Raw genomic sequence first — 19,091 nt, forward strand, 5'->3', positions numbered from 1 at the left:
CATCGTGGTACATGATTTGCCTGGATAATGCCCTAAAATAATAATAAAAAAACACAAGCAAGCAAGTATAAACAGCAGAGATTCCTTAGTATTCAACAAAAGTACATCTTAATTTTTGTTGCCTCATATTTTCCATAACATTACCAGTTTAAACCTGTCAGCGTGCCATACATTTATTTTGTTCAATAAACATGCGTGACTCAGAAATATGTATTTTCAACCTACCATCCCATGCAAAAACTAATTAGCTTTTATTTCCTCATGATGTACAATCTACACACCTAGGAACAGATTGGAGAATTTTTATTTCTACTTCTTATACATAACATAGTCTCTTTTCAGCTGAATAGGACAATACATAATTTTTCTCAGTTTTTCACTAAACAATTCAAATGTTCTTTTTAATAACTTCTGGAGGAGGGAGAGTGCTTCTTTCACCTATCCAGCAGACCTCTGCCATTGGGAAATATGTCTTATCTGAAACTGTACTTTCAAATAAAGGATGCAATCAGGTTTGCTGAGTTAAGATTTTAGGTATTGAAAGAACTGTAGTTCTGGTTTGTATATATGTATTACAAGAATAGCATTTCCTGTTTAAAAAAAAAAACCTGATGAGAGCAACATGTTATGTTCAGTGCATGAGAATTGTATTACATGCACCATTTCACTTAATCTCTGGCTCAATGTTTCATTTGTAAAACTAGTGAATAGACATTGCCTACCTCACAGGGATGTTGTGAGGATGTATTAATGTATATATGGCACTATGGAAATTTCTCATGCTTTTGTACAATCAGAAGCTAACTTTGGTTACAGAAAATATTTTCATAAAGTTTATACAAGTGATCTCATAAATACAATCATATACTGAATATAGATGCCTTTCATTATCGTGGAAATTGCCCCCACTTGCTTAGCAGAGGGTGCTTTTTTAACAGTGTATTTAGTGCACAGTAAAAAAAATTCTTTCCAGTAGCACCTTAGAGACCAACTACGTTTGTTCTTGGTATGAGCTTTCGTGTGCATGCACACTTCTTCAGATACACAGGTGAGGTTGATGGAGTTCCATTTCATGCGGCTCAATGTGGTGCCTTCCAGTTACAGGTGGGTAGCCGTGTTGGTCTGCCATAGTCATGCACACGGAAGCTCATACCAAGAACAAACTTAGTTGGTCTCTAAGGTGCTACTGGAAAGAATTTTTTATTTTGTTTTGACTATGGCAGACCAACACGGCTACCCACCTGTAACTAGTGCACAGTAATTACAGCTGCAGTAAAATTTGGGGGCTTTTTAAAAAAACAAACAGTTGCTGTTAATCTGCTTGGTTATCCCAGTTACATCAGTTCAATGTTTGCTGTACATGATTTTGGAAAGAGGCTACACCCTCAATTTTCTGCCCTTATATATATATTCCCCAGGTTTTCCATTTCTTGGTGAAACTTTTATTCATCAACCTGACTAAGAAGCCAACGAATCTTCAGTGAAGTTGTTTCATACTGTTTAGAGGTGTATGTATAATGTAGTTTTGTACTAGGATGTGCTTTTAAAAGAGCATACCAACATTAAAATGAATCCCAAACTGGCTTACAAACAGTAGATAACAATAATATGATAGAATAGATAATATGACAGAATAACATAATAGAATGTCACAAAAACAGCATAACTCATATAGAACAATTAACAAATCATCAGTAAAGCAATTACAATCTATAAAACTTTTATCAAAGCAACTAAAAAATAAGCTAAACATCACAATTAAAGCAAAAGTCATATATGATTAACAAATCAATACAGCATTTATAATTTATATAAAGTTATAACAATTTATAATAAACAATATTAACAACATTAACAAAATAGTAAAAAGTAAACAAAGCACTGTTAGTTTCTAACACACACACTCCATGCTACCATAACTCATGATCTCTCTCTATTCAGCTCATTAAAATACACATACACCTAGTGCTTCTGAAGATTCCTCAGGCTGGAGGTGGGGCAGGACAGGTGAAACCAATCACCCCATAATGACAAACAGAGCCTCTCTTCTCACAGTTGTTCTTCTGGAAACCGCTCTCTTATGAAGGCACCTAGGGCTGGAGGGTGGTAGTACAAGGCAAGTGGCCATTACTTATATTTAGTCATCTAAACATGTTCTAAGGTATTATAAAAACGTGAATGTTGAAAAATACTGCACATTAAGGTAAGTCTACAGACTTTGTCTTTGTCATGTTCAACTGCAAGTTGTTCATAGCTGGAATTAGTTTTAAGTCTGCTCTGGTTTTATCATTCCTTTTAAAAATAAAGGCTAATACACTATTTTTATAAGAGCAGCTCCTGGGAATTGTTCTGCAAACGTATCACCATAGTACTTTTGCTTATCTGTTAGAAACCAGAAAGAATAATTTAACCAACCTATCCACTTTCAGCAGAAGTTCACTAAGATATTATTGCTGGTGAAAGTATGTCAAGGACACATATTTAGCCATTTATTTTTTTGATAGAAAAAAATAAAATATGTGCACAGTATTTACATACTTATATAGCAAGCAACCAGATCTTCACACTAGGTTTCTATAGACACAGGTGTGCAGAGAATATAAGGGAAATGAGCAGTCAGGCAGGAACATTTGAGTAATCAAGTCACCTCTGTTGGAAACAGTGCCATACAATTTATCTCTCCTCTTTCAAATTTGATGTGTTATTAAGCCACAAGAAAGAATTGGATGAAATCTGTTCCCTCCCAGCCGTTCCATTTAGATCTGAATACTTTGCATCACTCTGCCAAATGGAGGGTTTTAATTGTTTGGTGGTAGGTCTACAGTGTGTTCATACTTGCTAAGTGGTGTTATATGGCAGTGAGGGTTATGATAACACTGAATTTAAATGTGTAGCTTTTCTACATCTGACTGAATATCTAAGCTGTTAAGGCTATGTATCCCCCCCCCCAAATGCAATATTGTCTATTAATTCAGCACAAGATCACAATGTTATTTTCCTGCTCCGATGTTTTAATTTTTTTACAATTGAGTATGTTATTTGGGCAGAGTGCCATGCAATTTTCACATTTCCTTTCAATATAATACAGCTTTCAGAATTGCTTTTAGCAACCGAATACAGTGCAGTTGGCTTAACAAAGATGCACTGGTGAATAGAAAGGATGAACAATTAACAGAAAGGGCTTCCCAGGGAGCTTAAAAAAAAGGGATTGTCACTTATTGTTTAGATGTCTATTAAAGTTAGTGACTCTTTCAAAGTTAACAAGAGACTCACACGCCTTGCATAAATTGAATAACAAGACAAATAAGGTTCCTGTAATTTTTTATAAGCAACAACGAGCCCCTATTGCCTACCTACCTTGCTATACCTTGAGTACAGTATTGCAGCTGTAGTGGTGAGCACTATACCGTATTTATAGAAGGTTGTTTGGTTTCTTCATCGTCTTTTATTTTTACTGTTAGCAACAGAGTTACACAATATCTTGTCCCCACTCTTCTGTTGGTGAAAGTGTGATTTCATAAAGGACTTTTAATGTAATACAATGAAAGCACTTTTGTTTATGTTGGGTGCCAGTTAGCCTCCAGGTTAAATGCAAGGTTCTGGTTCTGGTATATTTTATGGCGTATAAGACGACTGGGCGTATAAGACGACCCCCAACTTTTACAGTTAAAATATAGAGTTTGAGATATACTCGACCGCAGATTTTTCACCCGGCGTATAAGACGACCCCCGACTTTTGAGAAGATTTTCCTGGATTAAAAAGTAGTCTTATACGCCAGAATATACAGTATATACAGCTTGGGATGAAGATATCTCAAAGATCGCCTCACCCCTTATTTTATCCAGTCAGTCACAGTGCTCTGAGGTGAGAGCTTCTGACAGATACAATTTTATCAGGAGGTCCATTCTCCAGCTCGGCTGGCTAGAGCGTGGTGCTGATAACGCCAAGGTTGCAGGTTCAATCCCCATATGGGACAGCTGCATAGTCCTCAACTAGATGATCCTCATCCTTCCAGATCTACAGTTCTATGATTCTGGACATTATAGGAATCAGGCCTTTAGTGTTGTGGCACCAGCCCTTTGGAATGCATTCCCCTTAAATATCAGACAGGAGCCATCTCAGTTGCCTTTTTTGTGCCTTCATGAGATATTCTTCTTTCAACAAGCCTTTTATGTTGAGATCTTTCCCAGTCTGCATCTGTATTGGAATTGCTTTTAATATGTTTTCATTGTTTTATCACTGGGCTTCTTTGGGAGGAAAGTCAGGATGTAGATTAAATAAATAAATAAATAAATAAAGGTTATTTTGTACACATGCTGGGCACTGTAGATTCAGCCTATTTCAAATCCATGCCATTTTCACCTCTTTTCTCACTTAAAAGTCTATCACATCTCATCTGTTAAAAATAAATAATCCATACAAACTATCACATTCAGATATTCATTTAAAATAGTGTTTTCCCCTCAAACTGTACGTTTCTCGTACTTTTGATACAATTTTTAAACCAATAATTGTACTGGAATATTTTGTAAACATGGTGGATGAGCAAATAAGATGTGTGAAATATGGGGGATAAGTGAATTTCAATCTGAACATTAGTTCTGGAGGTACAGATCAGATCAATTCACAGTGTAATTCTCTGAGATCAAATTCTTCAAGCATTCTTACTGGAAATGGCTTCCTTTTATCAGAAAGAGTAATAGGATTTGAAGGGCATTCCACATAAGATCCATCACACAGTGATTTATAATTAGCTGAAACCATTTAAAGCAGTTTCAGTGTTATACCTGTAAGTTAAGAATGAGTACTCTGAATATTTGCTATGCTGCTTCTTCTACTAATACTAAATTAAAATAATAAAGCTAAGCATTAGAAATGAGTATTTTCATTTGTTTCTTAAAGTAAAAAATAATAATAAAATGATAGAATACCTTTAACAGCTGCATATGCATTTGCGAATGCTAGCAATAATTGTTACTTGTTTCTAAGAGAAATAGTGTAAGTCTGAGTGAAAATATTTTTATTGCATACGACCTAAATGTGGTTCAAATATCTGCTTCAAGGAAAGCTATATACACTTACCTATCAAACCTGCCTCATAGAGGATATTAAAATATGGCATGACTATCAGGATCTGCTGTGTGGTGGGCTAGAACTGCAGTCCAAATGGACATGGAATACACCCTGTGGAGAGGAATTCTGCATTTCAATTAGCTACTGAAGGTCACAAGCAGGCTGCCTGGAATAAACTTGTAATTTATATATCAACTTAGGTAGCAGTTGGGACATGTCAGGGAGTGGCGGAATACCGTGGTCTTTGTTTTTTTGCTTTTACTCTAATTGCAAATATTGTGCTAGGAAGCACAAGAAAATAAAATGAAAATTCACTTTTATCATAGAATATTTCATTGAAAGCTTGACGTTTACATCTTCCTACCCTATATATTGGGTGGAACAGACCAGTATTTAAATACCATTAAATATGGTGCTTTCTCCACCTCCAAATATTCTTTTACTTTTTTTAAAAAAACAAGTTTTAGATCGGGGGAGAGGGAATAAACTGAAAAATCTCCTTTGCAAAACTGATGTTTAAACAAATGCTTACGTTTCATTAAAAGTAAATGGAGATAAGCAAAATAATATGTTGCTGCAAAAAGGCAGATTTAAAAACGGAATATATGAGAGAGAGAGAGTTGACTGTGGGAAAGGAGTAGAGTTCTTACTGTGGAACACTAATAGTCTTTACGAATCCTTGACACGCACCTTTCCAGGATGATGCAGCTACATTTCAATGTTCTGATGCTAAAAACTGCATTACAAGTATCAGACAAAACTGCTTTGCAAATATTGGCTACAGCCTGTGGTTAGTGTGGAGCCAGCTTAAACACAAGTCCTTATTTGGGCAATATGGTGTGGCCTAGCAAGAAAAATTCCCTCTACAGGAGGTTGAATTCCCACGCAGTCGTGGTAAGCCATAGTTTGGCTTATAAGGTCATGCAAACCAAGTCACTGTGTTGTATTTATTTCATAATTGTATAATGATGTGTGTTACTGTTTGAAAGCAATATCTTGCTAATTTACACGTAATGCCTGGAAAGTCCTACTCTTGTACAGTCTAATACAGTGTGAGTACTGAGGAAATAAAATGAATGCAAGGATAAAACTGGTTTTCTAAATAAAATATGTTTTTCTATGTAATTGGAAATCAACTAATGTATCATATACAGAGCAATTTCTGGATTTATGTTCATATAGTTACAAAGCCCTCATTTGAGTGGGGGAGGGGGTTCAATTTTGAAGGCAGATCCAGAGAGACCTATATATACCTCAAATCACCTTTATGTTTTTCATAAAATTAATGCAAAAATTTTATACATCCAATATGGAGCAAACCTTAGCTGTTCTGGAGACTTAGAATTTGTCTTCATTCAAGTGGGACAATCTCATAGTTCACTCTGGCATAGCAAGCAGTGCATGAAAAAGGCATTTATATCAAGCCTAAGTAAATATTGTAAATTCCCTGAAGAAGAATTTCTCTTTTGGTGTTAAGAAATCCAATATTTATTTAGTTTTTAATGCTGCTCCATACTACCTGGAATTAAAACTTATTGTTTAAGAATTTCAGGTACTATAGTTCTGGATGTATAGTTGACATGTTTTAGAACCTTAAGGAAATACTCCTAAATTTGTGAAACTCTTCATCAGATGTTGTCTTACACTTTTGAGACCAACTCTTATTTTGCTTCTCACAACACTATTACTTCTCCACAACCATCTTTGCATTTTCAGAATGAAGTTTCACCTTCCTTAATCTTTCCATAGGCCTCTCAATATTACTTTGAGAGAATAAATCAGTTAAAAAAGGCAAACTGAATATCAGCATCTGTGAAACAAGTATAAAAATTCTGCTGCTTGGGACACCCCAAAAGTTATCAGGATCGTATCAATTGCTGCCATTCTGCTTGTACAAAAGAATTCCACGTGTACAATGGAAACACCTGTCCTTATCCCCTTCAGCCTCCTGCACACCCTGAATATCTGCTCCAGAATGTTGGAGGATGCATGAAAAGAGGAGAGGAGAGGAAAGTTCTGTTGTGTGTGTGGAATGCTGCTCATACAGCATTGGATACAATCACATATACATAAAAATACTATGCTATAGCGTTCTGCATTTTCTCAGAGCCAGTTCCTTTGTTACACATATATGGAAAAGAGAAGCACCTCTGCAGGTAGCTGGGCATGTGGATACCCCCTCTCATGAGACCTGTGAGCTATGATGGTTACCTAGTGCTCATAGATCTCACAGGTAAGACCGTTCAGTCGTACTTCATATAATACAGTCTAAAAGTGGGAAGTAACCCAAGTAATTTGTGCTTCTTTCCTCACTTATATGCCATTTTTGAGCTGGCGCTATGTAGTTTTTGATACAGGGAAAACAAGGAGATATAGATAGAACTGGGTCTCACAAGATATGTCGATGTAAGCCTGCAGTTAGTAATGTACAACACAGCAGTGGTTAAAAAAACCAAGTGCTATTAGTGTTAAATGAGGGCAATCAAAAAGATTTATATAATGTAAATTATATTCTTTCTCAAAAAATTATATTATCTCTCCTAATCTATGATGAGAGAATACAGTATGCTTTGTATAATTTTTAAACAATAAATATTAACTGATATTTTCACTTTTCGAAGTGGCTTGGTTATAGTAGTTTCAGATGTACCAATAGATTTATCAACATTCTGGAAATATTTCCATCTGGATGTAAAAACCAAAAGTAGCTTTGTTGATGCATAAGAAAAATCCCCACAATCCATGCTTGGGCAATATCTTTATTAGGACTAACCAAAATGTCATTAAATCAGGGCAAGCTTGACATTTTTGGTTGATCCTAATAAAGGTATTAAAGGTAAAGGTAAAGGACCCCTGACAGTTAAGTCCAGTCACGAACGACTCTGGGGTTGCAGCGCTCAACTCGTTTTACTGGCCGAGGGAGCCGATGTTTGTCCGCAGACAGTTTTTCCAGGTCATGTGGCCAGCATGACTAAGCCGCTTCTGGCGAAACGCCATTTAGCTTCCTGCCGGAGCGGTACCTATTTATCTACTTGCACTTTGACATGCTTTCGAACTGCTAGGTTGGCAGGAGCAGGGACTGAGCAACGGGAGCTCACCCTGTCGCGGGGATTCGAACTGCATGCCCAAGGCTCAGTGGTTTAGACCACAGCGCCACCCGCGTCCCAATAACGGTATTGCCCAACCATGAATTTTGGGCTATATTGGAATGTACTTAATATCCCTGAGAGATATCTCAGCACTGTGCAAGGCCTGCTATTTAAGACCTTTCACATTTACTGGGTTTAGTTGATTAGAAAGATGTAATTAAACTTGCACAATGCACCCCTATATAGCTTTTATACTGAAAATACTATTCCAATATTTTAGCATCTTGATGCAGACTGTGATTTGCAAAGCTTAAAATACTTGGGAATCTGCCTTGCATAGCACATTCACCCAATTTAAGATGGCATGATTTAAGCAACTTCTGGAACGAGCATACTGTATGCTTATTTGGCTATCTGAATCTTCTTGCTTCCCTAGAAAGAGTTATGTGGAGTCCATCTTGGGATTTTGTAGAATACTTGCCCTAAGGCTGTTGTACTTATTTCAACAACTTAAAGTCAAGCTTGTTCTCTTAGACAATAATTTCTGTCTCCTGCACTCATTGCAAAGCCTTAATTTGACATTATTGGCAGAACCAGCATTCCTATCCAGTTTCAGTGTTACCAAGGACCCTGATTCTTGAATTATAATAAATTGTATATGCTCCTAAAATCACTTTGAAGTTTCTGATTTACATTCAGGAGATGAAGGACTTCAGAGGAGTGTAAACGGAGTGGTGGTCTCTGTGTTGTGGTGGTGGGATGGGTGTGTGAGTCATGTATATGAGCTGAAAATTGGGGGTGGAGTAGGGCATCCTTACACATCTGCCAGCCCAGTGTTTCCAAAGTCAGTAGAGACACAAGTATCAACCAGTTCTCAAATGGTAAAATGAGAGTGCTAGGATTCACTACTAGAAACTGTGCATCTAATGTTCATGGGGAATGGACTGTTACAGCATTATAACAAGAGGTACATAGGAAAACTGCCATCTAATGCATGATAAGAGACCCAATCCAATTTCTATATCCTGGCACTAGTTAGTAAAACAGATTATGTTACCTCATCACTCAGTAATTTCTCCATACTTTCCTGGTTTATATTGTCATCTACTTTGTGCACCTAAAGGACCAAGCAGAAACAGTATAAGATTATATGAAATAATGACACAAGCTTGTGGCTTAACTGACCTTACCCTTGGCAGCTGTTGTAGTTTTTTTGTGTCCCCCACCTTATTATTTCCCTTTCCTTTTTTGCACTTTGACATGATGTTTGTAGCTGGCATTGTATTGTTGTCAAAATCTTAAGAAAAATTATTGAAACATCAACAATGGGGTAAAGAGAGATGTGTGAACCAGTCTTTAATGTGTGGTCAGTGTGTAAAAGTAAGTCCATGGTTAAAATTTAGCGAAAATTCAAAAGAATATTAGTAGTTAACACAAGTTAATTTATGAATTCCATATGAAAATCTTGAAATATAAACTCAGATTTTGGAACTAGAGCTAATCATTGTGCTGAAAAACTTGGAACATCTACGTAGCACTTTCAGGAGAGCTTTCCATGTTAGGATTTCCCATCTAGCTTGTAAGTTCTTTATTTATATATTTATATGAATATGCTGCTAGGAAAAGTCTGCAGAAGCCCCATATGCACCTACTCCTCTCACCTTTCATGGTCTTAGAACCATACTCATTAATGTCCTGAATATTTCATAGTTAGCCATCACAAATCAAGGACCAGATTTACATTTTTGGAGAAGTAAGATAAAAATGCCCTACTATATGAAGCATTAAATATCACAATCGAATGAATTAGCAGGATATGTTTATTATGGTTGTACAATTTGAGGTGGGGTACTACAAAATGATATACTGTAAATAAAAAATAACTTGTTTATATATTACTATTTTTTAAGTGCAGTGACCATTTTTTGAAACTAAAGGAAAAATTCTGTTGTGTATCTATACCAGCAAACAGTTCGTGAGGAGACAACTGTTGTGATGACTGAAGGTATGACTGTGGAAACCTCTTATGTGCCTTCTGCATACCTGGCAGAAATCCTTCGGCTTCTACAAGCTTTGTCTGATGTGGAAGACCTCCTTAATTCTCCCAGTCTGCAGGGGAGGGACTGTGAGGATCTTGTCAGACAAGAAGAGTGCCTCATGGTAAGACTCAATTTGAGTAATTTGAATAATAATTTGAAGGCAATGTGCCATTTTTGAATGTATGCATCATTTCCAAGTTAGCCAGAATGCTGAAATACAAAGAAAATGCTGAAATACAAATGCTGAAATACAAAGAAAAATCAATTTTTTAAAAAAGAGATGTGCAAATGAGTCTTTTCACTTTTTGAACAGCAGCAACCCCTGTGCTTTGCACAGTGTTATAGTCCACAAAAGCTTATACCATAAGGTGCCAGAAGACTCTGTTGCTGCTGCTTTGGTCAGTTTTTTTCCTTTAATTTTCTCTCTTGGCATTAAAAAAAAAAAAATCAAATTCCTAAACTAGGTTGCAATCCACCTAACTCCACTTACCTGAGAGTTAACCCCATTAAAAGGGCTTAGTCCCAGGTAAATGGGGTTAGGAAATACAGGCCATATCTAGCGTGACAGCTCTGCTAGTGCAAGGGACTCCCATATGAGCAACAGAACTTCCTCTCCTGTCCCCATTATCTTCCTATGCCCTTGACATCAGATTTGGAGGGTTGGGGGGACCCACTGTAGTAGATTTTGGGGGACACGGGAAGAGGACAGCAAACCTCACTAGTTCAGCATGAGATACACCCTGAGTTTAAAAATGAAATACAAACAAAAACTAGAAAGAGGACAAATGTACAGGAACAACTACACAAAGCAGTGACAACAAAACATCTTTAGGCAATTTTAAATGTTTTTTTTTGTTAGTAATAAAAAAGAAAATATATAAATGTCAACCTAATATATAAATGTATATATCCATAAATAATTGATAAACAATACAATGGTACCTCTAGTTATGAACTTAATACGTTCCGGAGGTCTGTTCTTAACCTGAAACTGTTCTTAACTAGAGGCATGCTTTCACTAATGGGGCCTCTTGCTGCCGCTGCGCTGCTGGCACACAATTTCCGTTCTCATCCTGGAGCAAAGTTCTCAACTCAAGGTAACTCTTCCAGGTTAGCAGAGTTTGTAACCTGAAGCTTTTGTATCCTGAGGCGTTTGTAACTTGGGGTACCACTGTACAAAGTTATTTGGTATTAATTAAATCAGTCCATAAACATTTTATGTTTATGTTCCCAATATATTATTCAATATTTTATTGAATCTTACCCCCAGATTACTTTTTAAAGGGTATCATGACATTGTTGTTGCTATTCTTCACTAAAAAACAATTACTCTTGCTGATGTGGTTAAATTATGCAAAAATTAGATACTATATAAATTACTGTTATCTGGTCCTTTTCCATGTTGTCAACTGTATTGGTCAGAGAATCAATGGCCCAGCAAAAGGATTAGTAGCAGATAAATGGATCCCTATTAGTGCTCTTTAATGTCACACATTTGTGCATCTTAGTATGAATTATTTCCATATCTAATCACTTGTTCTTCTACATGTATTTGATATTATTGTAGCTGACACCAACTTTAATGATACTGATTAACATGGTTACAAGTAACTCGCTGTAGGTTTAATTTAACTGAACTATTAAAATGTCAAGAGATGGTAGCTGTGGGCACAGTTCCATCTTCCTCCAAAATAAATCTATCACAGTAGCCAAATAGATCTTACAGATTCATATGCTTTCGTAAGGGATATAGTTTTGATCTGAGCTTCGTAATGAATGAATATTTATTTCTTGGTAAAATCATTCATCATTGTCATTATCCTGGAGTAAAAATAGAAACATGGTACATAAATTGTATAGCTGCTGGTTGGAGAAGGTTTAAAATTAAATTGTGGTTGATTTTTATCCCTAGTAGAGTCACATGAATCAAATTTCAAGACAGTAGTAGGTAGAAGTATGTTTTAAAGTCTTCTGTTAACTGTTTTTTGATAGCATGTTTAATTAATACCTTTCTATGGGAAACTGAAACTGTTCCAGAGTTAAATAGTCTCATCAGTCGTCATCAGTTGCAGCCAAGGTTATGGAATCAGCTTAGAGACTCTGGTTTCCATAGAACCCAATATATGGCCCTATGAGGACTAAGCTTTAGGTTGTCTGCAAATGGGATTTTGCTGAGCAACTGCTGAATCTGCAGTCCTGTTGTTCACAGTAGTGGAAAGTGACAGAGGCAGACTGATCAGCCAACTGGGGATCCTGAAAATTCTGGAGTCCCACCCTCTCTCTGCTCTCAGAATGCCCTGATTTGGGGCTTACCTCTGGAATGAATACCACCAGTGAGCTTCCTGCCTTCCCAGTTCCCACACATTTGGTGGCTGGCAAGAAGCTAACTGAGGCTAAGGAGCTGGGCAAAGGGACATCTCCACCTAATCTCTCCTGTGCTGTGTAAGAGGTTTTTGGATTGTTCTGTTCGTTATGTGAGAACATAAACCAAGCGGGCAAAAATAATGGGAGTAGCCTTTCCATCCTTATAGATATACACAGTATATTGCTATGGTATATATCAGAGGTGGATTTAGGGGAACATGACTGGTTTGGTTACACTGGACAACTGTGATGAAGAATGGAAGGTGAGAGATGGGGGTGCTGAATTTGGGCATTGCACAGGCTGCTGATGAAATTTGAGACCCCTTGGTCTGCCACTGTGTGTGTGTGTATGTGAGAGAGAGAGATCCAGAATCTTCTACCTGAAAGAATCAGCCATCAGTCTTGATGTTCCCCAATAGTGTAATGTTAATATTGTGCTCTTCCTCTGATTTGCTCATTGTTTTCCTTTGCATTATATCTTCATAACAACACTGTGACGTATGTTAGACTGAAAGATAGTGAGTTGCATGCAAAAGGTACGTTCCTCTGACAGTGACTGACCTAAGTGATCATTCAGTAAGTTTCATCAGTGAGTAGTGAACCTAGGCTACCCAATTCCAGTAGAACATTTCTAGACTGGTGGTTTACTCTGTCATTGATAAATCAGGCCAGGAATACGTTAATAAATGTTGTTTTCCATAAGGATTATTTCTGACAGCACATAGCATTTGTAGGTGAATAGAAATCTCCACTAAAAATGTCAATTCCAGATAATTATAACCCTTTGTGTCTGCCTTGGCTGTGATTTTGTCCTTATCCCCAAAGATTATATATGTAAATCCACCAGTTCTCCTTAGGAATCCTCACCATTTCTGTTTATGCTAGATATTCATTAATCACTCTAAACCTTTCATTCTCCCAGCAAGAATGCATACATAATCCTCTTTAAATGTGCTGGATTTATGAAAGTTGTAGCAAATATTATGATTCATAGTTCTAGTACATATTTAAGACTGCGATTAAGTAGTGGATCTTTTTCTCTCATTCATGAATGGTACAAGCTGTGCTTCTCTCATTTATGATATCAATATAAAAACTGAAATATGATTACAGATTTTGTATTCATTCCAGAACAATGCCTCATCCTGTAGATATTTTGCTTTCTAAAAATATATATTTGCATTTTTGCAAAAGAAATGCACATCTGGATTCTATCAAATAAGCCTAGGAAAGAACTGAGGAACTCAATTTTAGAAATTAGGTCTAAATGGTAAAGTTTAAAATAGCCCTTCCCCGTAGCTGAGAAAAACCCAATTAACCACAATCCATAGAACCAATGTGAATGAATACACTTTCCAACCTGATTTGGATGCTTGGCACACAAATTTCTGAAAAGTCAAATTACTAGAGAATGTTGTTCTTAACTGTCAGAGAGAGGCAAATTTTAGAAAACAAAAATAAATGGCCATCAAAATTCCTTTGATTTGATTTCACTTTCAAGAGCAATGAAATTGATACAGTTCCCAAACGCTATTGCCACTTCATCTGCTAATGGGCTTCTCTAAGCCTTTCTTTCTTCATTCTTAAAATGAAATCAGAGTGCACTTTTCCTAGCCAGTTTACAAACACACTGATGGCATCTAAAGCAGCTTAAACATATTTCTGCTCTGCAAATACATGCTTGCCTGAGGAGAGCCAGTGCCCGCGGTGCCAGTGGCTGGCCACTGAGGGTGGGAGCTGAGAAGGGCATCCAGCAGAACTGGTGCCAGGATGGGGCACAGATAGAGGCAGAAAGAAGGTGCTTCCTGCACCATTGGTCAATTGAAGGCTGCCTTCCATTGCTCTGGCAGTAACCCAGAGCAAGAAAAGGCCAATCTATCTATCTATTTTGCAGTGACCTGAGTAAATATGGTTGCACACAAATACAGGGTGCATAAGGGGTGCCTTTACTCACACATGCATTCTCTCTCTCTCTGACACACTCACACACAGAACGTTAAACAAGCCATTGACCTTTCCACTAAACCTCTCCACCAAAACTCACCTCACTTTTCTTTTACTCCCCAAGTCCATTAATTTCCTCACACACAGACTCCAGGGCTATAACTCCCTCACACTACATCCCTAGTACCTTCTTTGCATTACTTCTCACAGCTTCACCTCTCATACAATCTCAGGCCTATATTCATTATTCAATCAAGAGCTAGAAGTATTATACGTCTGCTACATATTTTAAACAAAAGCTTGCTGCTTCTTTTCAATTGTGTCTGATATTCTCTTTTCATCTCTTGTGTTGTTTAACATGGCATTGCAGAAAATTAAAGACAGCCTAGGGAGATACTCAGGACAGATTGAAGTTGTTCGCAATAAGAAGACTGCAGTTTTAAAAAGTGCCACACCTGGAGAAGCTGGAAGGATACAGGAAAAGCTGACACAGCTTACTTACCAGTGGGAAAAAGTTAACAAGATGTATCAGGACCGACATACGTAAGTAACTTATTTACAGTAGTTCATTATCTTAACAAGCCTCATTAGTATTTGGCTTACATTGTTACATTGCACCTCTGGATATTCTCTGTGGAAAATATTTTGCTGATTTCGGATTGAATCTGTCTTAATTTGTGGATGGTCTTGGTATTTCTGTATGGATTATGTATTCATACAATCATTTGACTAAAACTACATTAATGCACCTCACTGTTTGTATTATTGCAACCAAGCTAATATAGATATCTTCCTCAATAAAGAGGCTATTGTTTTTCTTACTTTTTGGAATGATAGAATAATAAGAAAAAAGGAGTGGGTCTGGAAAAGTAGTTCGGGTCTAGCTGTCACTCTTAAGACATAACAGTTTCTTTTGTGATAGAAGCCACTGTGTACCTGTAATTATTTAATTATAAATGGTGCTTTTGGAAGCACTCTAAAATATGCACAGATTGTTGCAATCATAGTGAATTTTGGTGGAAGGAGTTGGGTGAAAAGAAGGTTGTATCTTTATTGAGATTAATCATCACTGCAAATAGTTTGGCAATGTATCATGAGGAACTTGAGAATGGTATTGAGGGAGTCCAGTGATAACCCAGGGCCAACTGCAAGGTAAAACATTGGGACAGAAGAAAGCAGAGGCCAGTGCAGTTTGGCATTTGTTGCCTTTAAGACACCATTGCTTTCTAAGTATAGGACTGGGAAGTGCACCAAACCTCATAAGGTTTCTTCATGAAGCCCTGCCTTTAGTGGAGTATAGAAGTCTCTTCCCATTTCTCACTTCTAAGTAAGACTGGAGTACCTGGTTGCTGTAAAGGCATCAGTTGCAACATGGGAAGTAGAGACGTCTGAATACAAATATCCCCACTGTGTGGAATTGTTACAAGAAAAGAAAGCCTATATAAGCTAACCTACCAACCCTTTTGGCCAGCCAGCCAACGACCAACCAACCAGACTCTGAATCAAGTCCATATAGCAAAATAGCAATATTTTCACTGAACCATTACAAATTTTTGGAGGACGGGTAGGTTTCTAAAGAACTACCAGGTTCTCAAATATTATACAAAAGAAGGGAAATAATATCTTTATAAACACTAAATAGTTTAGGAATATGTCTTGACTTCAATGAAATATTCTTTCTTCCATTTTGTGCATTAGGGAGATAATTCATGCTTTTTGGTTGCAGTGAAGTGCTACTGAAATGAGTATCTCTAGTAATGCAACATAGGAGCCAACTCCTAAGAGCTGTGGGGGCTTTGGCCCCCACAATAAAATATTTGAGGGAACTGGGTCCCCACAAAGTTGATGGGCATTTCCATTCAAATAGTGTGTGTGCATTATGCCATGTGATCAGTTATGTGGAGTGGGGCTTATTCGGGCCCCCACAGTATTTTATTCAAGTAAGCCCTCCCCTACTAACTGCTCTGTCCGTATATATGATGTGTGAATGGAGCTATTAATGTTGGCTTCTTTGTACTAAATGTGGTCCATGATATCATGGTACTCGTGTCATGTGGCACAGTATTTTCTATGGCAGACATGATAATCTATTGATAAGTAGCCCTAAAATGTGAATACTGTTAATTAAAATGTGGTTGGTGGATTGAAATTTTGTCTACTAATTATTGTCATACTGATATAACACAATAAGAAGGGACACACTCTTAAATTTAATTGCCATTCTTCAAAGGCAAAATTCTATAGCAGCAGCAGCAGCAGGGGCTATATTGTTTCAATATAGGAGTGGTTTTTCAGAAGTGTTTAGTGTTTGCATTTTGTTGTATGAAGCTTTGATGTGCTTTTGGCGAGCAAGGGTAGTAATCAGTGTAGAATATAATAATAAGAGTATATTGTTTCACCATTGAACAACAAATATTTAACACATCTAAGAACAACTTTATATCAGATGTGTTAAAATGAACTGTGAATTATATTCCACACTGTAGATGTGCATAGAAGTGTATTTTATAAAAATGCAATCTGTATCTAGCTCTTGTTTTGGTTCATTCTTTGATATTTCTTTCCCTCTGCTTTCTCACAGTGTGATACATTAAACAGCTAACCTTGTATTGGCTTCCTTTAGCTCATTTAGGTTATAATCCTATAAAAACTTGCCTGAAAGTAAGTCTCATTGAGTTTTCTTCTGAGTAGGATAGGAATGCATGAAATGACTACAGGACTGAGCTGAGAAGATAATTTGGAACTGGGAAAAAATATGCCATTAATCCCCTATATGTCATTGCTGTTTGGCCTCCTCTTCTAAAGCGTAACTTAGAGACAGATGTATGATCTGGGAAGGTTTCCAGGTTCTTTCTTTGTGTGTGTTTCCCCCTTTTTAAATTAGACAACTCGACATTGTCTGCATTATGCAGGATTCTTCTGTTTGTCTCTGTGCCATCTGTGGCAGTGAAAATGAGTTATATTTGCCTCACATGGTGAGGTGCTCACCAAGAGAATAACAATGTTTTCTCAGAGCTTAGCCTCAGACACATTTTTGCTCTCTGCTAAACAAAAAGGAATTCTGTGATTTATATCATCATCATCATCATCATCATCATCATCTCTCTTGTTAGATTCCTCTGGCAATCTGCAAGGGGGGCAGCAAATCTAGGAAGTAGGGCTTTTGGCTCAGCCTTATTTAGTGAATATATGTTATTTAAACACTCATGCCCAGATAACACAAAAACTGTAAACCCTGATTTACCCCTTCCCTAAAATACCCCTCCAAAAATACATCCAGGACTGATTTTGTTGATCTACCTGTAGTAGTTACTCTAGCATATCTGATGGATGTGTTGCCGCTGTCACATGCTGACAGCTTCTAGCAGCCACAGATAAGAGTTGAGTGCAGGGTGGGGACCAGAGATGGTAAGAGGTATGAGCTACTGGTGGAGGTAGGGGGTGCGGTTCGCCCCAGGTATCATCCCTGAGGGGGGGTGACATTGCCTCCCCACCCCCTGGGACACTCGTCCCGCCCCCTGCGGGTGGCTAGCCCTGCCCCTGGGTGCACAACATGTGCATCACTCTGGGTGCCGCAGCAGCTAGCTCCGCCTCTGGTATGAGCAGAGCTAGTCCTGCCACTAGGCAGGGTGAGGCCACTGTGTCAGGTTGCAGAAGTCCTCAAGGTGGGCTCCCAGCCTAGCTCACCACCTCTGTTAGTTGTGGAGAAGTGGAGCCAGCATTGGTGCCAATTTGGGGTAAGATCTCCCCTCAAATTGCACAAGATCTTGCACTATTTTGATCTCACCCCAAGTTGGTGTTGATGGCTGTAGTGTTTCTCTGCCAGCAACGGATGCAGCAGATTGCACAGGGCAGGAGGTGGCAGCAGCAGAGTAGGCGGTGCAGGCGGCAGCAGCAGAGGCGGGGCAGCACTCAGGTGGTGAAACAAGACATGCAACCCCTGGGTATGAGGCAGAGATTCTGTGCTCACTTTTTAAAAATTGAAAATGCATTAAATTACGTGGCGATGTTCCAAGTAAAGGTTCTTCAGACTGGAGCACAAGAATATTAATGTTTGTATGTGCTCTTGCCATCAGCACATGAAAGGGTCTTACCCAGATGCAAAGCAAAAATGCAGTTTATTTCTTAGCTGACTGTTAACAAAGTAAGTACCAGAAGACACTGAAGCATAAAATGTTAAATTGCATGAACTTTCATTTTGTTTTCTGGTTTAATCTTTTTCTCGCCATAGTGTCACTTTTGCTGTCATTATTTTACTGGGCTGTTCTGGAACGTGGCTGTGTCCCTGAAGCCATCTGTGTTTTTCTGAGAATCATCTGAGCTGCACAGAAATGCTTGGGAAAACGGAGATTAAGGCAGACAATATGGCCTCTAGCACTTTGCTTCTAGTTATAAGTGGAAGTATCATTACAATTCCGCCCTTGAGACATGGATCAAGAACCTTGCCAACATGCATTTTTGATGCTTAAACCTCAGGATTGGTTTTAGAAACGGTGGTGCTCTCCTCCCTTGTGCTTTCAGATTCAATTTTTGTGTTAGTCACTTTAATGTACATATATATTTTTGCATTTCTGTGCAATA

At 37.8% G+C, this 19,091-nt stretch overlaps 1 protein-coding gene across 6 annotated transcripts in view; it reads left to right on the plus strand.

Annotated features, from left to right (window-relative positions):
* Positions 1-19,091, plus strand: part of DMD (dystrophin) — a 1,040,101-nt gene that overhangs the window by 485,113 nt on the left and 535,897 nt on the right. For all 6 annotated transcript variants that reach the window (XM_033147196.1, XM_033147200.1, XM_033147197.1 and 3 more), the window contains 2 exons: positions 10,129-10,323; positions 14,881-15,053. In XM_033147196.1, the coding sequence (XP_033003087.1) occupies positions 10,129-10,323; positions 14,881-15,053 (368 nt within the window). The remainder of the gene's footprint in view (positions 1-10,128; positions 10,324-14,880; positions 15,054-19,091) is intronic.

The sequence above is a fragment of the Lacerta agilis genome, chromosome 4 (assembly GCF_009819535.1).
Source record: "Lacerta agilis isolate rLacAgi1 chromosome 4, rLacAgi1.pri, whole genome shotgun sequence".
Classification (NCBI taxonomy): Eukaryota; Metazoa; Chordata; class Lepidosauria; order Squamata; family Lacertidae; genus Lacerta; species Lacerta agilis.